The sequence below is a fragment of the Juglans regia genome, chromosome 8 (genome assembly GCF_001411555.2).
Source record: "Juglans regia cultivar Chandler chromosome 8, Walnut 2.0, whole genome shotgun sequence".
Taxonomy (NCBI): Eukaryota; Viridiplantae; Streptophyta; class Magnoliopsida; order Fagales; family Juglandaceae; genus Juglans; species Juglans regia.
In genome coordinates, this window is record NC_049908.1 from 3,460,322 (window position 1) to 3,482,129 (window position 21,808).

A 21,808-nucleotide genomic window follows, 5' to 3' on the forward strand; every position below is an offset into this window, starting at 1 on the left:
CCGCGACCACTAGCTAGTAGTACGACGTCGTACCAGGCCTGATTCAACCCGGCCATGCATGCAGGTTACTTCTTTCACTTGCCAAAAAAAGTTTGGCTTTAGATGGAAGATTTTCCCCCGAGATCTAGAAGAGAGTGAGCTAGCTAGAGAAAAGGAAGACTTGCCCGAAAACCGATCGATCGAGAGAAGCTAGCTGGCAAATTGCTTGCAGAGAATGCATGCGAGCAAGGATCATGATCCTTAATTAGCTCAAATTGATCACTCTCATGTGCATGTCTCTGCATGCATGCATGCATGCCACTACTTACACATGATTATATATGCTGCATTAATGATTATATATGCATGATATATGCAATGTGGTTGACATATTTATATATATATTATTATATACCGAACCGAAGCTAGCTCGCTCTCAATATAAATATTCCAATAAATTAATTAGCCTCTGGCCTGCAGCCAGATATATATATATATATATATATATATATATATATATATAGCCTTCCACAACCCAATTAATTAACCTTGATGATTCGTTGTGTTCATGAGAGAATAGATTCTAATTAAAAACTATAGTGGCAAGCAGCAGTGCTTGGGATATATACAAAATGTACGTCAACGGATTCTAATTTATTTGATCATGATAAGATTTTGACTCACGTTAAGGTATCTGCATATAAGGGCCGTGCCGGCATAAAGTTTTGTTTCCTGTACGTCCGTTTCCGTGGCATTCATTGTACATCATGTACGTACGTATAAATTGATACTAATTAAAGGCCTCTTATATATATATATATATAAAGAAGCGTTTTTTAATATATACATATCCTTTTCCTAATTTTGTCCTGATGATCAGCAAATGCATGCAAGTCCAGCTAGATCCATATAGTTGGAATATTAAACGCGTGTTCACGTACTTGTTTTCGTATAATTAATTTACGTGAGGAATGTTGATCATGCAGTTGATGCATGGCTTGATGCGAATTTTATTCTTCCTTCTCACGTTGCATTAATTGAAGTAGTCGGCCACTGATGATGTATGTACATCGATCATCAATATTTAAATATTGATATTATATGACTATTTCATACAAGATTGCACGCACCTTCCGCTCTTTCTATTAAATATTGATCATCATGATCTACCGCGTGTACATGGATCTCATTCTATTGTCATGAATTCGTAAAGTACAGCTCGATCGTCACATCAGAAATTTCTTTCTTTCTTTTTCCTTTTTTTGAGAGAGACCAGGCGCCGGCCGGTAATCAGGCTGGCTGGCTAGCTAGCTAGCTAGTCTGTGTCGCGAAGAAAATGCTTATATATATATATATATACAAGGATAAGATTCATTAATGCTTGATTGTGATGAAGGATATTGTGGGCTTGCACTAGCTAGTGGCCGTGTCTAATGATCATGACTTTCATCAGTACTAATTTGGAGAGACAAAAACCCGGCCGTCTGATGATGATCACCAACTTCCAAGTTCCATTATATAATACATGAATTAATACCTTTTCTAGCGTAAAATATGATGTATCTTAATAATTATGATCAAGTACGTATATTAGTGATTATGTTATATAATAAGTGAAGTGATTTATAAACACCTCTTATATATTATACGCTAAATAAGTCCACGCCCATATTAAAATTAATCTAAAACTCTTTGCCTTCGGCTAGATCATGGCCAGTAGTACCCCAGCTAGCTAGCTTGCACAATCAATACAAGAATTACAAAACTATAATGATATATATTATCTTTATATATTCATTATAATGATCGACCTATTAATTAACATACAGTGTCAGTACTGAACCATGTATTTTTTAATCACAGTTCAAACTTGCACAACTTCCGTACATGATGCCTTTTTCATGACTATTCAAAGCCAAACTCCTTGCAGCTGCACGCAGTTCATGTGCTTTAATTCCCATAATATATATAATTAACTACTACAAGTCTATATATACAACCCATCGTTCATTTTTTTTTATGATGGTAATTAAGCCTATATACAGTTTTTAAATGAAGACTATTATAAGTCTAGTTAATTTTATCTTTAAATTTTTTTAAAATTATAATAATATCCTTATTAAATGATAATTTTTTTCATTTAATGAAAGGCTTGTACATGTAGTCTTTAAATGAAGGCTGCAAATAGAATTTTTCGATAATTAAACCCATAGTCATATTTACCAAATGCCAATGCTTTTTCATCAAAACTCCAATATATTAAAAACCTCATAAAAACATGTAACAATGTACGTACGTACGTACGTTATTTATGATCGAATCTAATTAGCCTAATTCAAAGTTGCATGGTTTATTCAGTGATGATTTCTGATAATCCATCACCAAAGTCGGTCCGGCCAATATGTCCATGCCTGCCATGACAACATTCCTTCATGTAACTCTTGCAACACCCACCAATTTCTCTATTCTCCAAACTGATGCAGGCCTGCATAGCCAATTCCATGCAATCCTTGCTATGGCCCAGGTTGCAACACCGGCCACCCATTTCTCTCTTCACCAAAGCATGCCCAGTCTTCGATTCCACGGTATTGTCATTACATGCAAGCACAATCTCAACGGTGGTGTGAAGTGGTGCATTGTAATCTTTAGCGCTCTTATCCAAGTGATCTAGATCATGAATGTCCCCTGGAATTTGGTGCTGATCATCATGGTTAATATAACTAGACACCACCATCTTTCCTTCTTCATTGGCAGTCTGGTTCTCAACAATATGGTTCTTTCCACAATTTTTTGAGTGGCAATGGTTATCATGATGATTTGTCACTTTTTGTGATCTTCCTTCTGAAGGGATGAAGTGGCTGCACAGTTTAGTCTCATGGAGCCAATCACCTTCTACTACAGAATCATCTTTCCTTCCCATCGAATTTGAGCATTTATCTTCTGTACATGATCCCAAGTAGTGAGGGCGTGAACTACCTTCGTTGTGCATTTTCTGAGACTCCAAACAATGAATGGCCGTATTATTGCTTCCATGATCGCAGTGTTTTTCCTCGAGAATAGAGTCCTGATCACTGGTTTGACATCCATCAATATTTTGGCTGTTTAAATCCATGCGTTTCTTATTTCCACATGAATTTGAGTTTAAAGGGCGAGACTGACACTTCGCAGCACACATCATGGAAGGAAGATTTTGAGCCTGAGAAACCATTTTAGCTTTGGTGTCAGTGCAGCAATGGTTGTTGGTATCTTGTTGATGATGGTCATGATGATGAGAAGAGTTGTCATTACTGGCATTGCCTCCATGTTTGTGGGTATGCTGTGCACGGTAACATTTGCTTGATGTCCCTGATCTGAGTTTCTGGGTACCTCGCAAAAGCAGCATACTATTGAGGATGACTAGCAAACATGTCCCAACATCGGCAAGAACTGCAGCCCAAACAAGTGGATGACCAGCGAAGGCCAAAGCAAGGATGGCGGACTTCGTTGCGATTGACAAAAAAATGTTCACAATGACTTTCCTGTGAGCTTGTCTTGCCAATTGAATGGCTTCCGGTATCTTTCTAGTGTCGTTCGACATAAGAATCACTTGCCCAGTTTCAGTTGCTAGAGCTGATCCTGAAATCCCCATTGAGATACCGATATCAGCTGTGGCCAATGCAGGGGCGTCATTCACTCCATCTCCAATCATTGCTGTTGGACCTTCTTCTTTAAGTTCTCTGATTATTCTTGCCTTATCTTCAGGTAGAAGTTCTGCATGAACTATTTCTAGAGGATGATCCAGCTGCTCAAAAAAGCATGGTACATGCCATTATTTATAGCTCTTTTCCATCAAATTTTCAACAAAAAAGCCTGATAGGCAGATGGCAAACGCATCTATATAAGTAGGTAAGATATATAAATATTTGATGATCTCCTGAATGAAAAAACCGTACGTTCTGCTTGTCCAAGAATCTAAATTTAGTTCATTTTCATTTCTCGCGGCATTTGACTGTGTTTCAATTGGATACCATTGCTAAAATTTGTAGGAAAAATTGAGAGGAAGAGGTTCAAAACCCAAATCCATTGGAGTGGCACTACAAGAAAATTACTTATTAATTTGTGGCTAGCTATTTCATGCAAAAATTACTATTTTCTACTAAAATGATAATATTTTTATCACAAATAATTATTTTTATCGTAAATAATTCATCGTAAATATTTTTTATTTTTATTGTTGCATGCCGTATATTGCACTACTGTAATCGAGGAGGGAATTATGGGATTATGATTGAGGAGGAAATCTGAGCTAGGGTTGTGTTCTATTTCCTTCAAAATTCATGAAATCATGCCATTTTAAATCCTAATTTGTCTTAAAGGTACCTGGCTACGAAGTGATATAAAATTTGATCTTTGACCAGGATTAAACTTGCCTTTTGGGATTCCGTAAACCCAGAATGAGTCACTGAATTACTGTATTAAAACCTCAACAAATACGGCCAAACAGAAATGCCGGTCCAGATTGGACCAATTAGGGCGCTTTTTTTGACCCCCGGCCAGGATACATCATTCAATGACTGATGCTCGAATCATAATTAATAGATTAATCTATGCAATCAGAAAGCGCGCGTGGAGTTTTTTCTCTAAAAACAGTAGACCCTCTATAACTTAGGCGGATGAACTATATATGGCAACCAGAGAAAATATATGCAGATTTATAATTAGAGGTAGAAAGTGCACCTGTTCTTGTACATGCATGGCTGCTGCAAGCCTGTCTCCTGTAAGCATAGCAGTTTTAATTCCCAATAAATTCAGCTCCCTTATTGTCTCCGACACCCCAGATCGACAAGCATCGGAGAGGGAAAAAGTTCCAGCTAGGGTCGCGCCAGAGTATACGTACCCAATAGTCTTTCCTTCGTTCATACCACCTTCTAGGGCTGGAACCAGAAAGTTGAATATCGGAGGATCAGAAATGAAATGAATGTTTGGAGACAGATAAGTACTATATATGTCTTTAAAAAGAATATGAGTGCAATTTTTGCTCAAAGCTACGCAGACCGTCTAGCTTACAGTAGTAGTGTATATACATGAAACTAAGATGTCCCGGCACATAGTTTTGAAGATCACCTGCTGTTCCACATGACCCTGCTTTCAGAGCTATGTTTTTGTTTCCAATGTAAATATCATCCCCATCAATTTTTCCATGGATGCCTTCTCCGGGAAAATTTTGAAACTCAACCACATTTTCAGGCAGTGGCAGAATCGCAAGTGACCTTGCATGGTCAACGAGGGCATTTGCCATTGGATGACTGGACTTGCTCTCAATACTCGAAACCCTTCAGGAAGTTGAAATAGTACCAAATTATGTTAATCTCTCACAAGGTAAACATTTCCATATCATAAAGTACTGCAGATTCTCAAAATGAAGAATTTGGGCCCAATAAAAATTGAATCAACACAGTGCATTCTGTAGCTAGTTCATACATGATCAGTCTAGTATTTTAAAATAGAAAGTTTAATTTCCTGGGGTTTCTCTAATAGAAACTTTAGATGGTGCTCCTAAATCCATCGGGCTGCTGCTGCCTTTTATATTGGATGGTACAAGAAAATTACTAATTCGACTTAAATATGATATCAAATAATAGTACTCTTGAAGGTTCTGAAAAAGATAAAGTGGGGAGGGAAAGAAAGCAGTCATAATTACCAGTAAAGCAATGTGTTCAAGCTAATATCATCACGAACAGACTGAAAGTCAGTCACCACAAATTCACCTCTTGTTATTGTGCCAGTTTTGTCAAATGCCACTATCTTAATTTTGGAAAGAGTCTCAAGATAGTCACCCCCTTTGATTAGAAGACCAGAGGTTGCAGCCTTGGTAAGCGCGCAGAAAGTTGCAACTGGTGTAGACAGGATAAGTGCGCATGGACAGGCACTTACGAGAACAACCAATGCTAAATGAAACCAATGGTTACGATCTTTTACTTCTAATGCAATCGGTACAACCGCAAAACATGTTGATATGATCAGAACCGCTGCAAAAAACCATTACCAGATGGTTTCAATTATGATAAACATGTACTCTTCATCAAGTTGTTTCTATATTATGAAGTCGACATATATATGCCATATGAACAGGAAATTTGCTTTACCTGGGGTATAAAACTTGGCACATTTGTCAATGATTCTCTGAGTTCTGGATTTACTATTCTGAGCCTCTTCTACAAGCTTTGCCATTTTGGCCACCGCACATTCTTCAGCTAGAGCAGAGGTTTTGACGCTAATATAACCTGAAAAGAATCAAAAAAATTGATAATCATGGTACAGATAAATATAATCATGCAACAGATAAAAATATAATCATGCAAGAGATCAGAAGGGGGGTGGGTACCATTTAGATTCATGGTACCAGCCCAAACGGTAGAGTCCTGTTGTTTGGAAACAGGGAATGACTCTCCAGTTAGAGCTTTTTCATCAACTTCACATTGGCCTTCAACAACAATTCCGTCAATGGGAATAACTTCACCGGCCTTAACCGCGAGAACAGTGTTCAACTTCACCTCATCAGCGTCCACCTCTTCTCCAGTTTCAGCTATGACTGCCTTCTGAGGGGCTATGCTCATCAAGGACGACATTACTGCATTCGCCTGAGTACATACATACAGGAGATTATAAAAAAAGAGAGTAGCAGAAGTTGTTTTAGATTGCTGGGAATCTTATGCAAGTTATTAATTATGATATTAGATTCTAAATAAGGACATGGTGGACAGAGATGGAAAAGGGTGACCTTGTGGCTTGCCCTTGACTCGAGCCATTCTGCGATGGTAAAAAGAAAGACAATGGTGCCGGCTTCCAAATAATCTTCCATAGCAAGTGTCCCTATCACTGTCCAAAAATAAAACCTTTTTGAATTAGATAGCATCTTACAACAACAACAACAAGAACAGCACCAATTAGCTAGAAAACTGTATCAGATTATTTATCAAGATTAATCAGGCCAATGCATATATAATGCATGATTTCGCTAATTTCTGTGCATGATATTCTGTCGACGATGTCTCTTAATTCGACGTTGAAGCCCACAGCTTAATTCATCCTTTCAGTAATTAGTTGTCTCTTCGAGAATATCAGACCGGTTCCTTCAAGGCATTCTGCATTTTTCTTAGTTCTCTTTTGTTTTCTGATCTCCATTACCAAATAAGTATGTTCGGTTCTTCGATCCACCTCCTTCGAGATGTTAATCCCATACATGCGCCGTACGTCTGATCTCGTGACAAACAGCAACCATTGTCTGTCTACATATCTTATTTTTTAGTCATCCCATGCACTCACTTTTGGAGACTAGTACCGATGATAGCCAGCAATAACACTAGATGATATGTATGTTGCTGACATGGATTAACGTAACTTCTCACCACCAATGAGCATCATCCTTGCTTTATGCGCGCAATAATAATATCCAGGTACGGTTCGCATCGTTCTTGTTCACGTGCATCATGCACTCTCCTGCAGGCTGTACTAATTTCCTATGTTAAGAGCAAGAAAGACTGAGGGCCGTTTGAATGTTTGAATACTTAAATATTTACAAGAATATCTCTAAATTAAGATATTTTATTAAATTTTAAAAAATTAGATAGAAAAAATTAAATAAAATTATTTAAATTTAATTTTTATTTCAAGATTTAAAAAAGTAATAATTATTTTTAACTGTTTGAAAGTTTAAATAAATTATAATAATTAAATAAAAGAATAAAAATTTAAAATTGAAAATATGTTATATTCTAACAATAAAATATTTAAAAATAGGAAAATATTAGTATGTCGTTTGAGTTTGTCCCTTCATTTTGACGCTTATGTATTTAAATTATTTTTTTTACTTAATAATTAAGAAAATGAATTTTAATATATTGATATATTTTTTATTTTTTAAAAATATTAAAAATAAAAATAAAAGAAGTAATTTTGTGCGCCACGCCGAGCGGTCAACACGCTAGCTAGTCTAAGACTCTAAACCCAGGGACAACAGTGCAAAAGCTGTCGGTGTGCAAGGCATAGTTAATGCCTTGCCTTTCATATGTCAAGGAATCTTTACTTGCTTGGCTTCCAAGTTCCATCCGTACGCAGAAACACAAAACACTTCCGAGTCGTCGTTGCTTGGGAAAATATTACCGACGATCATACTGACTTTTCGAGACAAAGTTTTGCTCAAAGGAAAATCATGTCTCATGTAAGTGTAATCGATCCGGGATTCGGGTGAGTCACCGATCAAACATTTTAGCTCATAATTTTTAGAGCGCTGCAACAATTTAAAAAAAAAAAAAAAAGCTCTCGAATACACTTTCTTAATAGCACATTTCAATTTTTTATTTATTTATTTTTTCATATATTTTTTTAATCATCATAAATATTTTTAAAAAAATAAAAAAATCACAATATCATTAAAAAATACTTTTTTAATCACTAAGAAAAAAAAAACAACAACAACATTCAGGACACTTTTTAGATCCTGAATTCGGGACGTTTAGCATTTCTCTAATTTTTATTGTACGGATTGTTAATTATCAGTCTAGTCAATCCGATTCGATTCATGAATATTTTATTATTATATATAATTAAAAACTTTTAAGTTTTTTAATATTTTATATATAGTTAATAAATATTAAATAATTTAATTATATATATGGTCAATAATAATTCATTATTGAATAAAAATTATATAATTAACTTATATAACTGCTATATAAAATAATATATTATATATATAAAAAGTATTTAAATATATATATACACACATTCGGTCAGTCTTGGTCCGATTTAAAAAAACCTCACCTTGAGACTGACCAATAAGACTATCAGTCCAGACCGAACCATTTAGTCCGATCAATTTTTACAGTCTAGTTTGATCCTCTTAGAGCATTCTCATTGGATTAGCTAAAAGCTAAATCTAATGAGAATTTAGCTATTAGGTCATAAAATCTCTCACATTGAATTAGCTATATTCCAAAGCTACAATAAAGTCTAAACTAATTTTTAAATTTGGAACACACTATTCATTCATCAAATCCCTTTTATATTATTTTTTTCTCTCTCCTTTTAATATCAATTATTTCTCTCTCCATTTTAAATGACAATTGAAAAAATATAATTAGAATACAATTACTAATTAATATATAATATTATGAATAGTAAAATATGATAAAATAAAATAAATTCATAATTAAAAAAATTAAAAAATTAAAAAATTTTCAAAATTATTAATTACTCATTACTATATAATGAATAAATGGATAATCCAATTTGGAGATTTGATATAAATAGTCAAAGTTAAATTCATCTTATATTATTTTATTGTCATATAATGAAAAAATGGCTATTCCAATGTAGAAACTTATGTGAATGTAATAGCTAAATACTAAATTCATCTTGTATTCATCAAAAATGTACTTTAATTTAACTAATTCAATGAGAGTGCTAACTCTAGTCTCATGGTTCCTAATGTTCAAATATTTTATTTGTTTTTAAATTTTTTTACTTAATGGTTAAAAAATGACTAGTACAATCAAAATAATTTTACAATTTAATGTAATGTACTGATCAGTTTGTAGATTTACATATTTTTGTGTGAGTTCTTTATGACTAAAGCATTTATCTTTTACAATATTAATATGTAGATGTTATTAGAACATAATCGTATCATCATCACTATCACATTATATTCACGACTTCTCTTTATTTTTTATTTTATAAAGAAAAGAATAATTGTGAAGATTAATTATGCATGCCCTCAGAAACACACACACACACATATATATATATAAAGCAGTTCATTAATAATATTTATAAAAGAAAAAAAAAAGTCACTTGTATATATATATATATATATATATATTATTACGTACCTGCAATCAAAACAAGAATGTTGATGTCAAGCCTAAGATTGCGGATGGCCACCACCCCTTTCAAGAGAATTGGAAATATGCCAACAGCCACAGCTCCAACAGCCAGCCATTGGAGTGGTTGATAAACATATTTGAATAATGATAACAGAAGCAATGAACCACTGGCCACTGCATATGGACTTGGCCATTTTTTCTTGTATTTCTCCTCCCCATATACCCTGACGTTTGCTTCCAGCCTTGCTTGGTTTAGAGCTTTAACTGTCCATTATATATATATATAAATATATATATATATATATATATTCATTCAATATTCTTAATTAATTACAAAAAACATGTCTAATAATTATATATATATAATCTGTTATAATATACATGCATGACGTAAAGAAATTAAAACCCAATAAAATAGAATAAAATAGCTATATATATATGAATAATTAGTTCAAAAATTAAAAAGAATTATAGCTAGGCGCTGGTTGATCTAATTCTCTAAATATCGAATTATTTAACGTGGAACATAAAGCGTGCCTTTCACCATATATCTTTTTAATTAATTAGTTCACTCTCCAAAGTTATATATATTATTTTTAAATTTATCATGATCAGAACGGAAAGTCTCTCCAAAGTTAAATATACAGAGAGATATTTAATCCCTAAATATCCGTCAAAAAGTCATATATAAAAAAGATAATGTTTATTATCTATGGCTTTTGTAAAGAATATATATATCTTTGTTATGGCTAATTTAATTTGTAGTTTAAAATTAAAAAAAAAAGGGTATACCAATGATCTAGAAGGATAAGTTAAAGCAGCCCTTCTAGCTTTTTGCATATTAAAAAAATTGCACTATCTTTTCATTCATCAAAGTAAAATGTACCGGACCAGGTTCGGAGGACTAGTCATAATTAGCTAGGTGGCCCAAGAAATGATTATACAACTGCTTATTTATTGAAATGAGTCCTATAATAATGTTGATGTTTTTTTTTTTTTTTTTATAACTATAATAGATCTTAAAAAAAAATGATATGTTGATACAATAAATTAACTGCGCGCAAGAGTACTCTTACCAATTTGAAGCTGGGAAATGAGGAGATTGTCATGAACCACGATGACTGTTCTTGATGGCACGATGACCGATACCTCCATGACACCTTCAAGAGGCTTGAGTATGTTCTCAATTAAAGGAACCTCCGACGAGCAGCACAGACCCAACACCTCAAAGTGGCTTTTCTGCAGCTTTTTCTGATCATCTGTCATGTTTTTTTCCAGGGAAGCCATAGTTTTCTCTCTGAAGCTCTGCCGATGTACGTACACAAAGGAAAGTCTCTTTAAACTAATTAATCCGATACTTCAATAACTGAATATATCACGTATTTCTTCTCCTTCTTTCAGGGTCATGAATCCAAACTTGCCATCTCTGCGCGCGCGCGTGAGATATAATAGAGAGGTGCAAGTTAGAAAAGATGCAGAGTACGAAAACAAATTATAAAGCTGGTAACCAAAATCAACAGGTAGGGAAAAGTAAGGGGAAAATTACTATCTAAAGAGCTACATGTATATGCAAGTTCTAGGAATTAAAACAATCTAAAACATGATGACCCAGATCGAGAAGAGCTTTAGAGAAGAAGCTAGAAAATATTATGGAGATAGATCAGATGCTTGATCATCTGGGAGTAGTCCTAGAACTTAAGCGTGGAGCATCATGAAGAAGATCAGGCTCCAGGCCGTTTTAAGTAGAAGAGAAGGCAGGGTTAAGAAAGGAATTTACATGATCATGCAAAGTACTGATTGAAAATGGCTTGTATAAATCGGACCGGAAACGAAAATATATATACTTTGAACTTTCATGTACTGTAAAGGATGATTTTCAGAGCACTAATTTTCATGGGGATATATAGATAGTGGGTGTCGACGAGGACGAGGCCGAGGGCGGGGGCGGGGCAGGCATAATGGAATCCATATCTGAGACCATACGGAAATCAGTAAACGCAGCTTCTTGTTTATTATAGAAAAGTCGAGCACTTTAGCAGGCATATGTTCCGTTCGTGCTAAAGCGTATGGGAATATTATATTTACATTTTCTTTTTATCTCCATTAGCATGCATGCACTATGGCTTGGTTGGATTCACAGTTCATCTCAACTCATCTCAACTCATCTCATTACTATTCATTACTATTCAGCAACTTTAACTCACAAATCTCACTACTATTCACAACTCATCTCATTACTATTCACAATCCATCTCAACTCATCTCAAGTCATCTTCGAATCCAAACATTTCCATCTTTTTACTCCCTCTATTTCTCTATCTGAATTCATTATTGTCCACATTTTTTCTTTCTCTTTTGTATTATTTTTTTTTTCTCGTTTCATTGGCTTAATTTCACTCTTTACTCTTTTTTTATTAATATTATTATTTTAGTCATTTAGGAGTTAAAAAGAGAATATATATTATACGAAGTTGTTATTGTAATAGCTAGTATTAATTGATCCTCATGAAATTGGCCATGACTGTCGTTCGGGACAGTTGATCTTGGATGCATTTTAAAATGCTGATGAGTTTTGTCCCTTTATTGAATTAAACAATAATATTAGACGCAAAGATATCGATCTTTGTTGCCCATGCCATCTTCTAATTATTATTTAGTAGAAAAGTTCATATTTGTTCCCCGGCCTGCCTTCGAGAAAGCGACCAGCTTGGCCAATTTCGAGAACATTACGTCAGCACTTATAATCTTGTTATTCTTTTTTATTTTTTATATTTTTATGTAACGATAAATATTTTAATCATAAATAAATTTTATAAAAATAAATTTATAAATTAATGTGATTTAATGTGATATATTAAAATTATAAAATTATTTTTATTATAAAATAAATTTAACGTATCATATAAAATCATGACTCATGCTAATTTGTATGTTTACTTTTATGAGATTTATTTATAGTTGTAGCCCTTCTCTTATATAAATAGTTACATAATTCTATAGAAACTCACTCAAAGTTTTCTAATCAATATATTTTGTATCATTTTATTTTAAATAAATAATATTTGCAGTCCTAATTAGATGTTCAAGTACCACACATTCTATTTTTTTTAAAAAAAAAAAGGTAAATCTATGATTTATATGAAAAAATTCTTTTTTTAATTGTGGATCTCATTTCTTTTCAAATGGAATGCGCAGAGCTTACATACCCTCTCTATTTTTTTTTTCCAAATAAAGTATGCATAACTTAGACATTCTAAAACTGTATCTATTCTTACTTTTTATTTTAAGATCATCTTGACTTAGATCAAGTTAAAGAAAGTCTGCATATACATGCATTTGTTTGTAAGTTACTTAATTGGGATGAATAAATAAGTAGATATTATCAGTACAAAAAAATATCATCCATTCATATTATTTTTTGTTACATAAATGATATGAGATGAGATGAGATCATTTAATAAAAGTTGAAAGTTAAATAAAATATTGTTAAAATATAATTTTTTAATATAACTTTTGTTTTTAGATTTAAAAAAGTTGAATTGTTTATAATATTTTGTATAGAAATTTGACACATAAAGTGATTTTTCGTTGAGCTAAGTTTTGTGAAAGAGTAGTACTATTACATGTACTTACAATTTTACTTATATTTTTACTTACAAGACTCATTTTGTTAGTTTTCTTTTGAAATTCAAATTTCATGATTTTTAACATATCAGTAACTGACATGTGTAGAAGTAAGTTTTTAGTATATATTAGTATTAGTTATAAACTTTTAGTGATTTAGTATAACTATAATCTATATTATATTTGTAATATATATATAGACTATATAATATATATATTGAATCATTGATATATATATATATATTTGTAATACATTTAATATACTATAGTCTAATATATTAGACTATATAATAGTATTAATATTAGACTATTAGTATAATTATATATTAGTATTAGTGATAGTGATTTAGTATAACTATAGTTTATATTAAACTATTAGTATTAGTCAAATAGTTGTAGACTTATATATTAGTATAACTATATAACATATTAGGCTATATAATAGAATTGATATTAGACTATTAGTGTAGTTATATATTAGTATTAGTTATAAACTATATATTAGTATTAGTTATAAAATTTTAGTGATTTAGTATAACTATATTAGTATAAGTATAACTATAGTTTATAATAAACTATTAGTCTATTAGTATTAGTTAAATAGTTATAAACTTATATATTAATATAGCTATATAATATATTAGACTATATAATAGTATTAATATTAGACTATTAGTATAGTTATATATTAGTATTAGTTATAAACTATATATTAGTATTGGTTATAAATTTTTAGTGATTTAGTATAATTATATTAGTATAAGTATAACTATGGTCTATATTAAAATATTGGTATTAGTTAAATAGTTGTAGATTTATATATTAGACTATATAATAGTATTAATATTAGACTATTAGTATAGTTATATATTAGTATTAGTTATAAACTTTTAGTGATTTGGTATAACTATATTAATTATAAGTATAACTATAGTTTATGTTATATTTGTAATATATATATAGACTATATAATATATATTGAATCATTGATATATATATATATATATATACACTAGTGGTTGGGCAATGTGCGAGGCACATTTGCCCGGTTGAAAAATAAATTATTTTGTAAAATATAAATATGTTTTGGGTTAAAAAAAAAATGTAATCATAAGTAAAATAAGTAGTATATAGAGAATTTTTTATGAACTCAATTTCTGCACCTAACAAGTGATGTGGAGAATTTTTGTGATAGTGATAGTACTTCACTGCATAAATTGAAGTAATCTAACCGAAGAAAAAAAAATGAGAAGTGGTAAAATGAAAGGTTAGATTTAAATCTTAAAAATTTTAATGTATCAGCAGCAGCCTTGTCCTTCAAAAAACAATACACGTAGACATCATCTCCTTAGATATGATTTGGATCGATGTATTAATAGTATTGACATGGTTTGTGAATAGTAATATATAAAATTATTTGGATTAAGATGTTTTATTTGATTTTAGAAAATGAGAGAAAAAAAAGTTAAAATAAAAATATTATAAAAGTTAAAATATTATTGGAATATAATTTTTTAATGTAGTTTTTGTTTTAAAATTTTAAAAATTTATATTTAAGAAAATTGTAATGATTAGAATAACAAATTAAAAAATATTTTATATTTAAATAATATTTTAAAAAATATATAAAAGTTTCTAAAAACCTAAGAATCTATTAATCTCTTCCTCGAACTCAATAATTTTGTTTGGGAAGAGATAGATTGTCAATTCCCTCCTGACCCAATGATGTTGTAAATTTTTTATTTTTTTAAAAATGTTTATGATGATTAAAAAAGTACATGAAAAAAAGAAAAGAAAAATAAAAAAATAAAATACACATTCATGACATATTTTCAGGTTACTTTGTTATTAGTTGTAGCAGTTCTCTTTAGTTAATTAAGAATATTATTATATTTAAATTATGTTAAAATTCTAATTATTTATATAGTTATACTTTTTTAAAAATATTTAACAAAATTTCATTATTTATTTAATGATGAAATATTAGTATTTTATAAATGGCTTGATTATTTTGAAATTAGTGGTACTTGTGTAAAATCATGTATGACGTAAGATTTTCTAATTGATAAAAAAAAGTACGTTTGCCACATCTGTCAAATTGAAGAAAAAAATAAAGTGTAATTTCAAATATTAAAATAGTCTAATGTATAAGAATAAAATTACTATTTATTTATGTTCATCATTTATTATGAAATTTAAATTATATTAAAAATTCAAATTAATTAGATAGTTTTTTTCTCTTAAAAATGTACAGTAAAATTTCATCATTTATTTAATGATAAAAAATTAGTATTTTATAAATTAAAACAGTAATAGAATATGCGAAAAAAACATGCAAAAAAAAAAAAACAGCTTCTTTATTGATCATTTAAAACTCAAAAATCAATATTTTTTTTCACTTTTTCTTTCTTCCTCTCTCTCATTCCCTACGCACGATTGCGGTATTACGTCGCACATTGGCATTTACACGGACAAAAAAAAAAAAAACTTTATTGTTCATTGCTGTTCATCATATTGTCGATGAACAGTAATAAGATATGAAAAAAAAAAAAAGCGGCTGATTTAGATTTACTGTTCACGATGAATAGTAACGTTATAAGCGATTTTAAGTAATAGGCAGATATATTTGTAATACATTTAATATACTATAGTCTAATATATTAGACTATTAGTATAATTATATATTAGTATTAGTGATAGTGATTTAGTATAACTATAGTCTATATTAAACTATAAGTATTAGTTAAATAGTTGTAGACTTATATATTAGTATAGCTATATAATATATTAGACTATATAATAGTATTAATATTAGACTATTAGTGTAGTTATATATTAGTATTAGTTATAAACTATATATTAGTATTAGTTATAAACTTTTAGTGATTTAATATAACTATATTAGTATAAGTATAACTATGGTCTATATTAAAATATTGGTATTAGTTAAATAGTTGTAGACTTATATATTAGTATGGCTATATAATATATTAGACTATATAATAGTATTAATATTAGACTATTAGTCTAGTTATATATTAGTATTAGTTATAAACTTATATAAGTATAGCTTATATATAAATTATTAGACTATATAATAGTATTAATATTAGACTATTATTATAGTTATATATTAGTATTAGTTATAAATTTATATATTAGTATAGCTATATAAATTATTAGACTATATAATAGTATTAATATTAGACTATTATTATAGTTATATGTTAGTATTAGTTATAAACTATATATTAGTATAGCTATATAATATATGATCAATTAAATTTTCATTTTTAAGATTAAACTTTTATTTTACAATAATATTATCTTATATATAATTATATTAATAGCATATAATCAAACAAATTACAAATGTTCACATTTAAGATTAATATTTTTTGTTAAAATTTATAAATTATAATATGAAATTATTTCATATATGATATATAATTATATATATTATATATAAAAATCTCACATATAATTATACATTATATATAAAACTTATATATATAAAATATTTTGTATAATATTAATTTTGTATAAACCTTATATATAAAATATATTTTTTTTATCAATTAGTCCAGTCTAGTTCGGGAAATAGTAAAACCGGAACCGGACCGGTTCCGGCCAATTTTTACATTACAAGAACCGGTCCGGACCGATTTTTCAGTTTAAATTTACACCCTTATGCAGTACTAAAACATCTATATATATATATATATATATACACACCATTTTTGGTAATTAAGCGTAGGGTTCTCAATTCTCATCACTCATATTTGCATCGGATATGCCTACCAAAAAGGAAAAATACCTGAATGACGGTGTGAATTAATTAAGAAGATGTCACCGCTCGATCGATCAAGTGATTATTGATGCAATCCAATCAATGTTAAATTGTTATTGTAAGATCTCAATTGCGGTAATCGTCATGATGTAGAGCATCAAACTGATCATGTATTAATGCTACAAAAGAGGAGCATCATGAAGCTCATTGAAAAATAAGATCATACAAATTAAAAGAGACGTACTAACGATGGTATAGTCTTGAAACTGGGCGTGCATGGGCGATGTGGTGTTTATGGGTGGGTGGGTGGGTGGATTAATTAGTATATATATTTGGTGCTCTTGTAATCTCGTTGAATAAAGAGCGATAGAAAAACGTTAGTGGGCTAGTGTCAGCAAACCACGTTAATCTTTGCGCATTAACACACGTAGGAACGGTGCATGCGAAGATGATTAATTAATTAATCTTTGCAGCATGCCTTACAACAAGAACACTATAAAAAATGTTTATTTATAATTAATTATTTACTATAAAAATAATCATTTCTTATCGAAATACATTATTTTCTATCATAAATAATTATTTTCATTACAAATATTAACTCATCATATATTTCCGTTTTTCTCAACAAATTATGTTATATATAATATTTTTACGTATTATTTGTATACTTTATTGATGTGATTGGTCAAATGAATTATTTTATATTAAAAAAAATGACACAATCAATCATATTAATGAAATGTATAAAAAATACTTAAAAATGATTAGATATAACAATTTTTTTTTCTCAATAATATCAAATAACTTAACTGGAACTAGCTAGCTGCCCAATGGCCTGGCACGTACGCAGCTTTTGGCAATAAAAAAATCTACATAATCTCTTACTATTCACACAACCTCTACACACTATATTTTTTTTAATTTTTATTATTTTTTCTTTTATCAAATATTTAATATATGAATAATAAATAGAAAAATTGAATTAGTTTAAATAGAATAAATTTTAAAAAATTTAAAAAAAATTTAAAAATTTTAAAAAAAAGTGGTGTATAGAGAATGAGAGGTTGTGTAGCATTCATCTTTGACAATTCATAATGCATTAATTCTCTCATTCCTAGTCACATTATATTCTTAGATGAATAAATATAGATAGAAGTTATTATTGAGAGTATCCATTTTGTACACATGATGTGGCATCATCTAGAACACACATCTCCTCAGGTGAATGTTGAAAATAATCAATTAGAAACAGCCACGCAGTAAGTACAAAATGTATATTACTACAGTGCCAGCATTACTCATGCTCAGATACGCATAAAATGGTGGTCGAATCAACAATGATTGTTGGAAATTAAATATGGATTTGATTGGGGGAGTTGGGGGCATGGATTGCGATCGAGTAGTGGGAGATATTGGGAAGGGCACCATTTTTTGGGGGGCTTTTCTTTCGCTGGAAAGTTTCACGTGCATGTTGTCGTTTTCGTGCAAAGATGGGTAGGATTGCTTCTTCAAAGTAGATTGTTTGAGGATTTTTCTTTATTTTTTTAGGCTGGAAAGGTGCACGCATTGTCGTACTTGTCATGCAAGATTGGTAGCTAGGAGTGCTATTTTGAGAACGAATTAATTCATTCATTCTGAAATTAATGACAGAATCATCCTCTCTTGTTATTTCCTTTAGTCATGAGATGTGTAATTATTGAAAATGATAACGAGCTAGCCGCTAATTTTTTGTTTTTTCACGGCAAGCAGTAATATATTAATAATGAAATTGAGAAGAGTACATGAGCAGAGTATTAATTATATAATACAATAATTATACAATAGAAGGTGAATCCTTTCCGCTGTGAAAGTTAAGTAGGATAGGTGGGATCTAGTTTTGGGGTATGCTTCCATATGTTAGTTTGGAAGCTGCCTATTATGCAAGGTTGTGTGTGCATCAATTCTGGAAACGGTGTATTTTCTGCACCCTCTATTCTTGAAAGTGTTTGAGTAAGTACTTGATGTCTCTAATGGTGGGTTGCATGGTCCAATCCGCTGTCATTGTTGAGATGGATATTGCTTCTGCTTGTATGGCTTGCTTTGAGTCTCCCTCTATGATAACTTTTACAATCTTCCTTTTGACTGCCTCTTATATTGCCATCAGAGCTACCATTGCTTCCCTTACATTTGAGTTGTGCTGTTGATGAAGTCTGTTTGTATGAAGATAGATTCCCCCTGACTGTTTCTACATAATGATGCAATTGAACTCCCTTTTGGTCTAACTGCTACATCAAAAGAGAGAGATAATGTTCCTTGGGGTGGTGGCTGCCATTTTTGTTCTTGTTAAATTGTTTTTGTGGTCCAGGCTTTGTTATGCTCATTGAATAATTGTGTGACCTTGGAGACAAACCATGCTGGAGATGGGGTTAATTCTTTGTAGATGACCTGATTTCTTGCATACCATAAGCTATCCATAGCTATTGTAGCAAACAGTTGAAAAGATTGTGCTTCTTCTTCAAGAATGTTCATTCCATTACAAGGATTTAGAATGACTGATATCCAGTTGGAAATGGGTTGGTTTGCGAATTGGAAAATGTTGGATGGCCATTTAGATTGTTTCCATAGAATCCTAGAGAAATGACAGTTTAAGAAAATATGAGTAAGGGTTTCTTCCTCCATGGTGCGAAGAGGACAGTTAGTATGGCTTTCATCTAGGCGAAGTGTGCTTTTAAGGAGGGATCTTGTGGAAAGAATGTTGTGCATTACCTTCCAAAGAAAAAATTTCAGTCTATCTTGAAGCTTAAGTTTCTAAAGTTTTTTTGTTTTCAGATTGTGCATATTTGTTAAGTTTGAGCGGTCTCATTTGATCGTTGAAGGGCTGCATATGCTGATTTAATAGAGAAGTTGCCTGAAGAGTGGTGGATCCACTTAGCTAGCTGCTAATTAAATCTTAGAAAAAATCCTTATCACAATAATATTTTACGAAAGTAAATTCATAAATTAGCGTGATTTGATATGGTGCATTTGATTATAAAATTATTTTTATTTTAAAGTGATCTAATATATAAATTATATCAATTTATAAATTATTTTTATGTGATATTTTTGTGACTATTGCACTCTCATTTTACCAAAATAACGATATTTGGCATGCCCCAAGGCTAAAAGTCACTCGAAGCTTGCGCAAAGCTGATCAGATAGAAAACTAATGTCTACAAATAAATAAATATATAGAAAACCTTCGGCTTATAATATTTTCTGATGATTTTGAACTTTCATAGTAAATTAAATTAAATTATAGCCTTAATTTATAATAAGATGAAAAAAAATGATATTTACAATCTTAAAATGTATAAACTCCACGCACTTCTTTTAAAAAAAAAAAATTAAATATAGGACTCAAATAAAACAATTTTTTTAATAGTAGATCCTATTTCTTTTCAAAAGGAGGCGCATGAATTGCACATTCTAAAATTGTATCTAACATTACTCATTAGATAAATCGTAAGCATGAAATTTAAAGCTCAAATAATACTTTAAATGCCACGAAACCTGAACTCCTGTTGCAAATATTCACTTGAGATGTTTTAAAAAAGAGTAATGTTAACATTATAATCTCGTCTCATTTTTATGATCTCATTATGTAAAATGTGACACATTTATTATTATTAATTGATAAATAATCATTCAATAAAAGATCATCCAATAATAATAAATGTGTCATATATTATGTAGTAGGATGAAAGTAAGATGATAATGTGATAAATATAATTTTCTTTTTAAAAAAATAAACATTATATGTTCAGTCACTTTTGCATATTTTTTGCTAGGGATGAAAGTTGGTTAGTCCGGACTGGAGAAACCGTTAGGACCGAACTGAGACTGAGACCGGTCGGTCTCGGTCCATGAAACCCAAGACCGAAAGGTTTCGGTCCAGTCCTAGTTTGGGGTGGGAACAAGTTCAAGATTTTCCCACCCCGGACCGGACCAAATGGACTGAATTCAAAAAATAAAGAAAAATGTATTTTCTACATATATTATTTATATAATAATTGTGTAATTAATTATGTAATTTTTATTTAACTTATTACTATTAACAATATAAAATTTTAAATATGTTATTAACAAACTAATATTCTATCAATTAACTAATTATATAGTAATTATATAAGTTAATAATGTAATTTTTATCTAATTTATCATCATTAACCATATAAAATATTATTGAGTTAGTTACATAATCCACATTAATAATTCACTTAATTTTAATTTAGTATTTTACATAAATCTTTTTATTAATTAATTTTTAAAAAGAGATAAAAAAAATTTGGATTGGACCAACTGGACCGATAGCTACTGGTCTGGTCCAGTCCCTAAGGATATTCAGTCCAGTCCAGTTAGGAGAAAATGATGGATCTAAAATACACTCCGGACCAGATCGGACAGATTTACACTCATACTCCTTATGCACTCTACTGATGTGATTGGCTTAATCATTTTTTTAATATAAAATAATTATTTTAGCCAATCACATCAATAAATTACGCAAAGATTATACAAAAGTAAT

At 30.4% G+C, this 21,808-nt stretch overlaps 1 protein-coding gene across 1 annotated transcript; it reads right to left on the reverse strand.

Moving 5' to 3' along the window:
• Window positions 1-2,220: 2,220 nt before the first annotated feature.
• On the reverse strand, window positions 2,221-11,764 carry LOC109016287 (putative inactive cadmium/zinc-transporting ATPase HMA3). Its single transcript, XM_035692974.1, has 10 exons — window positions 11,623-11,764; window positions 10,922-11,271; window positions 9,852-10,109; window positions 6,740-6,837; window positions 6,344-6,599; window positions 6,105-6,242; window positions 5,660-5,987; window positions 5,083-5,291; window positions 4,696-4,892; window positions 2,221-3,760 (listed from the first exon to the last, which is right to left on the reverse strand). The coding sequence occupies exons 2-10, from the start codon at window positions 11,130-11,132 to the stop codon at window positions 2,330-2,332; spliced, it is 3,126 nt and encodes a 1,041-aa protein (XP_035548867.1). The 5' UTR covers window positions 11,133-11,271; window positions 11,623-11,764; the 3' UTR covers window positions 2,221-2,329.
• Window positions 11,765-21,808: the final 10,044 nt, after the last annotated feature.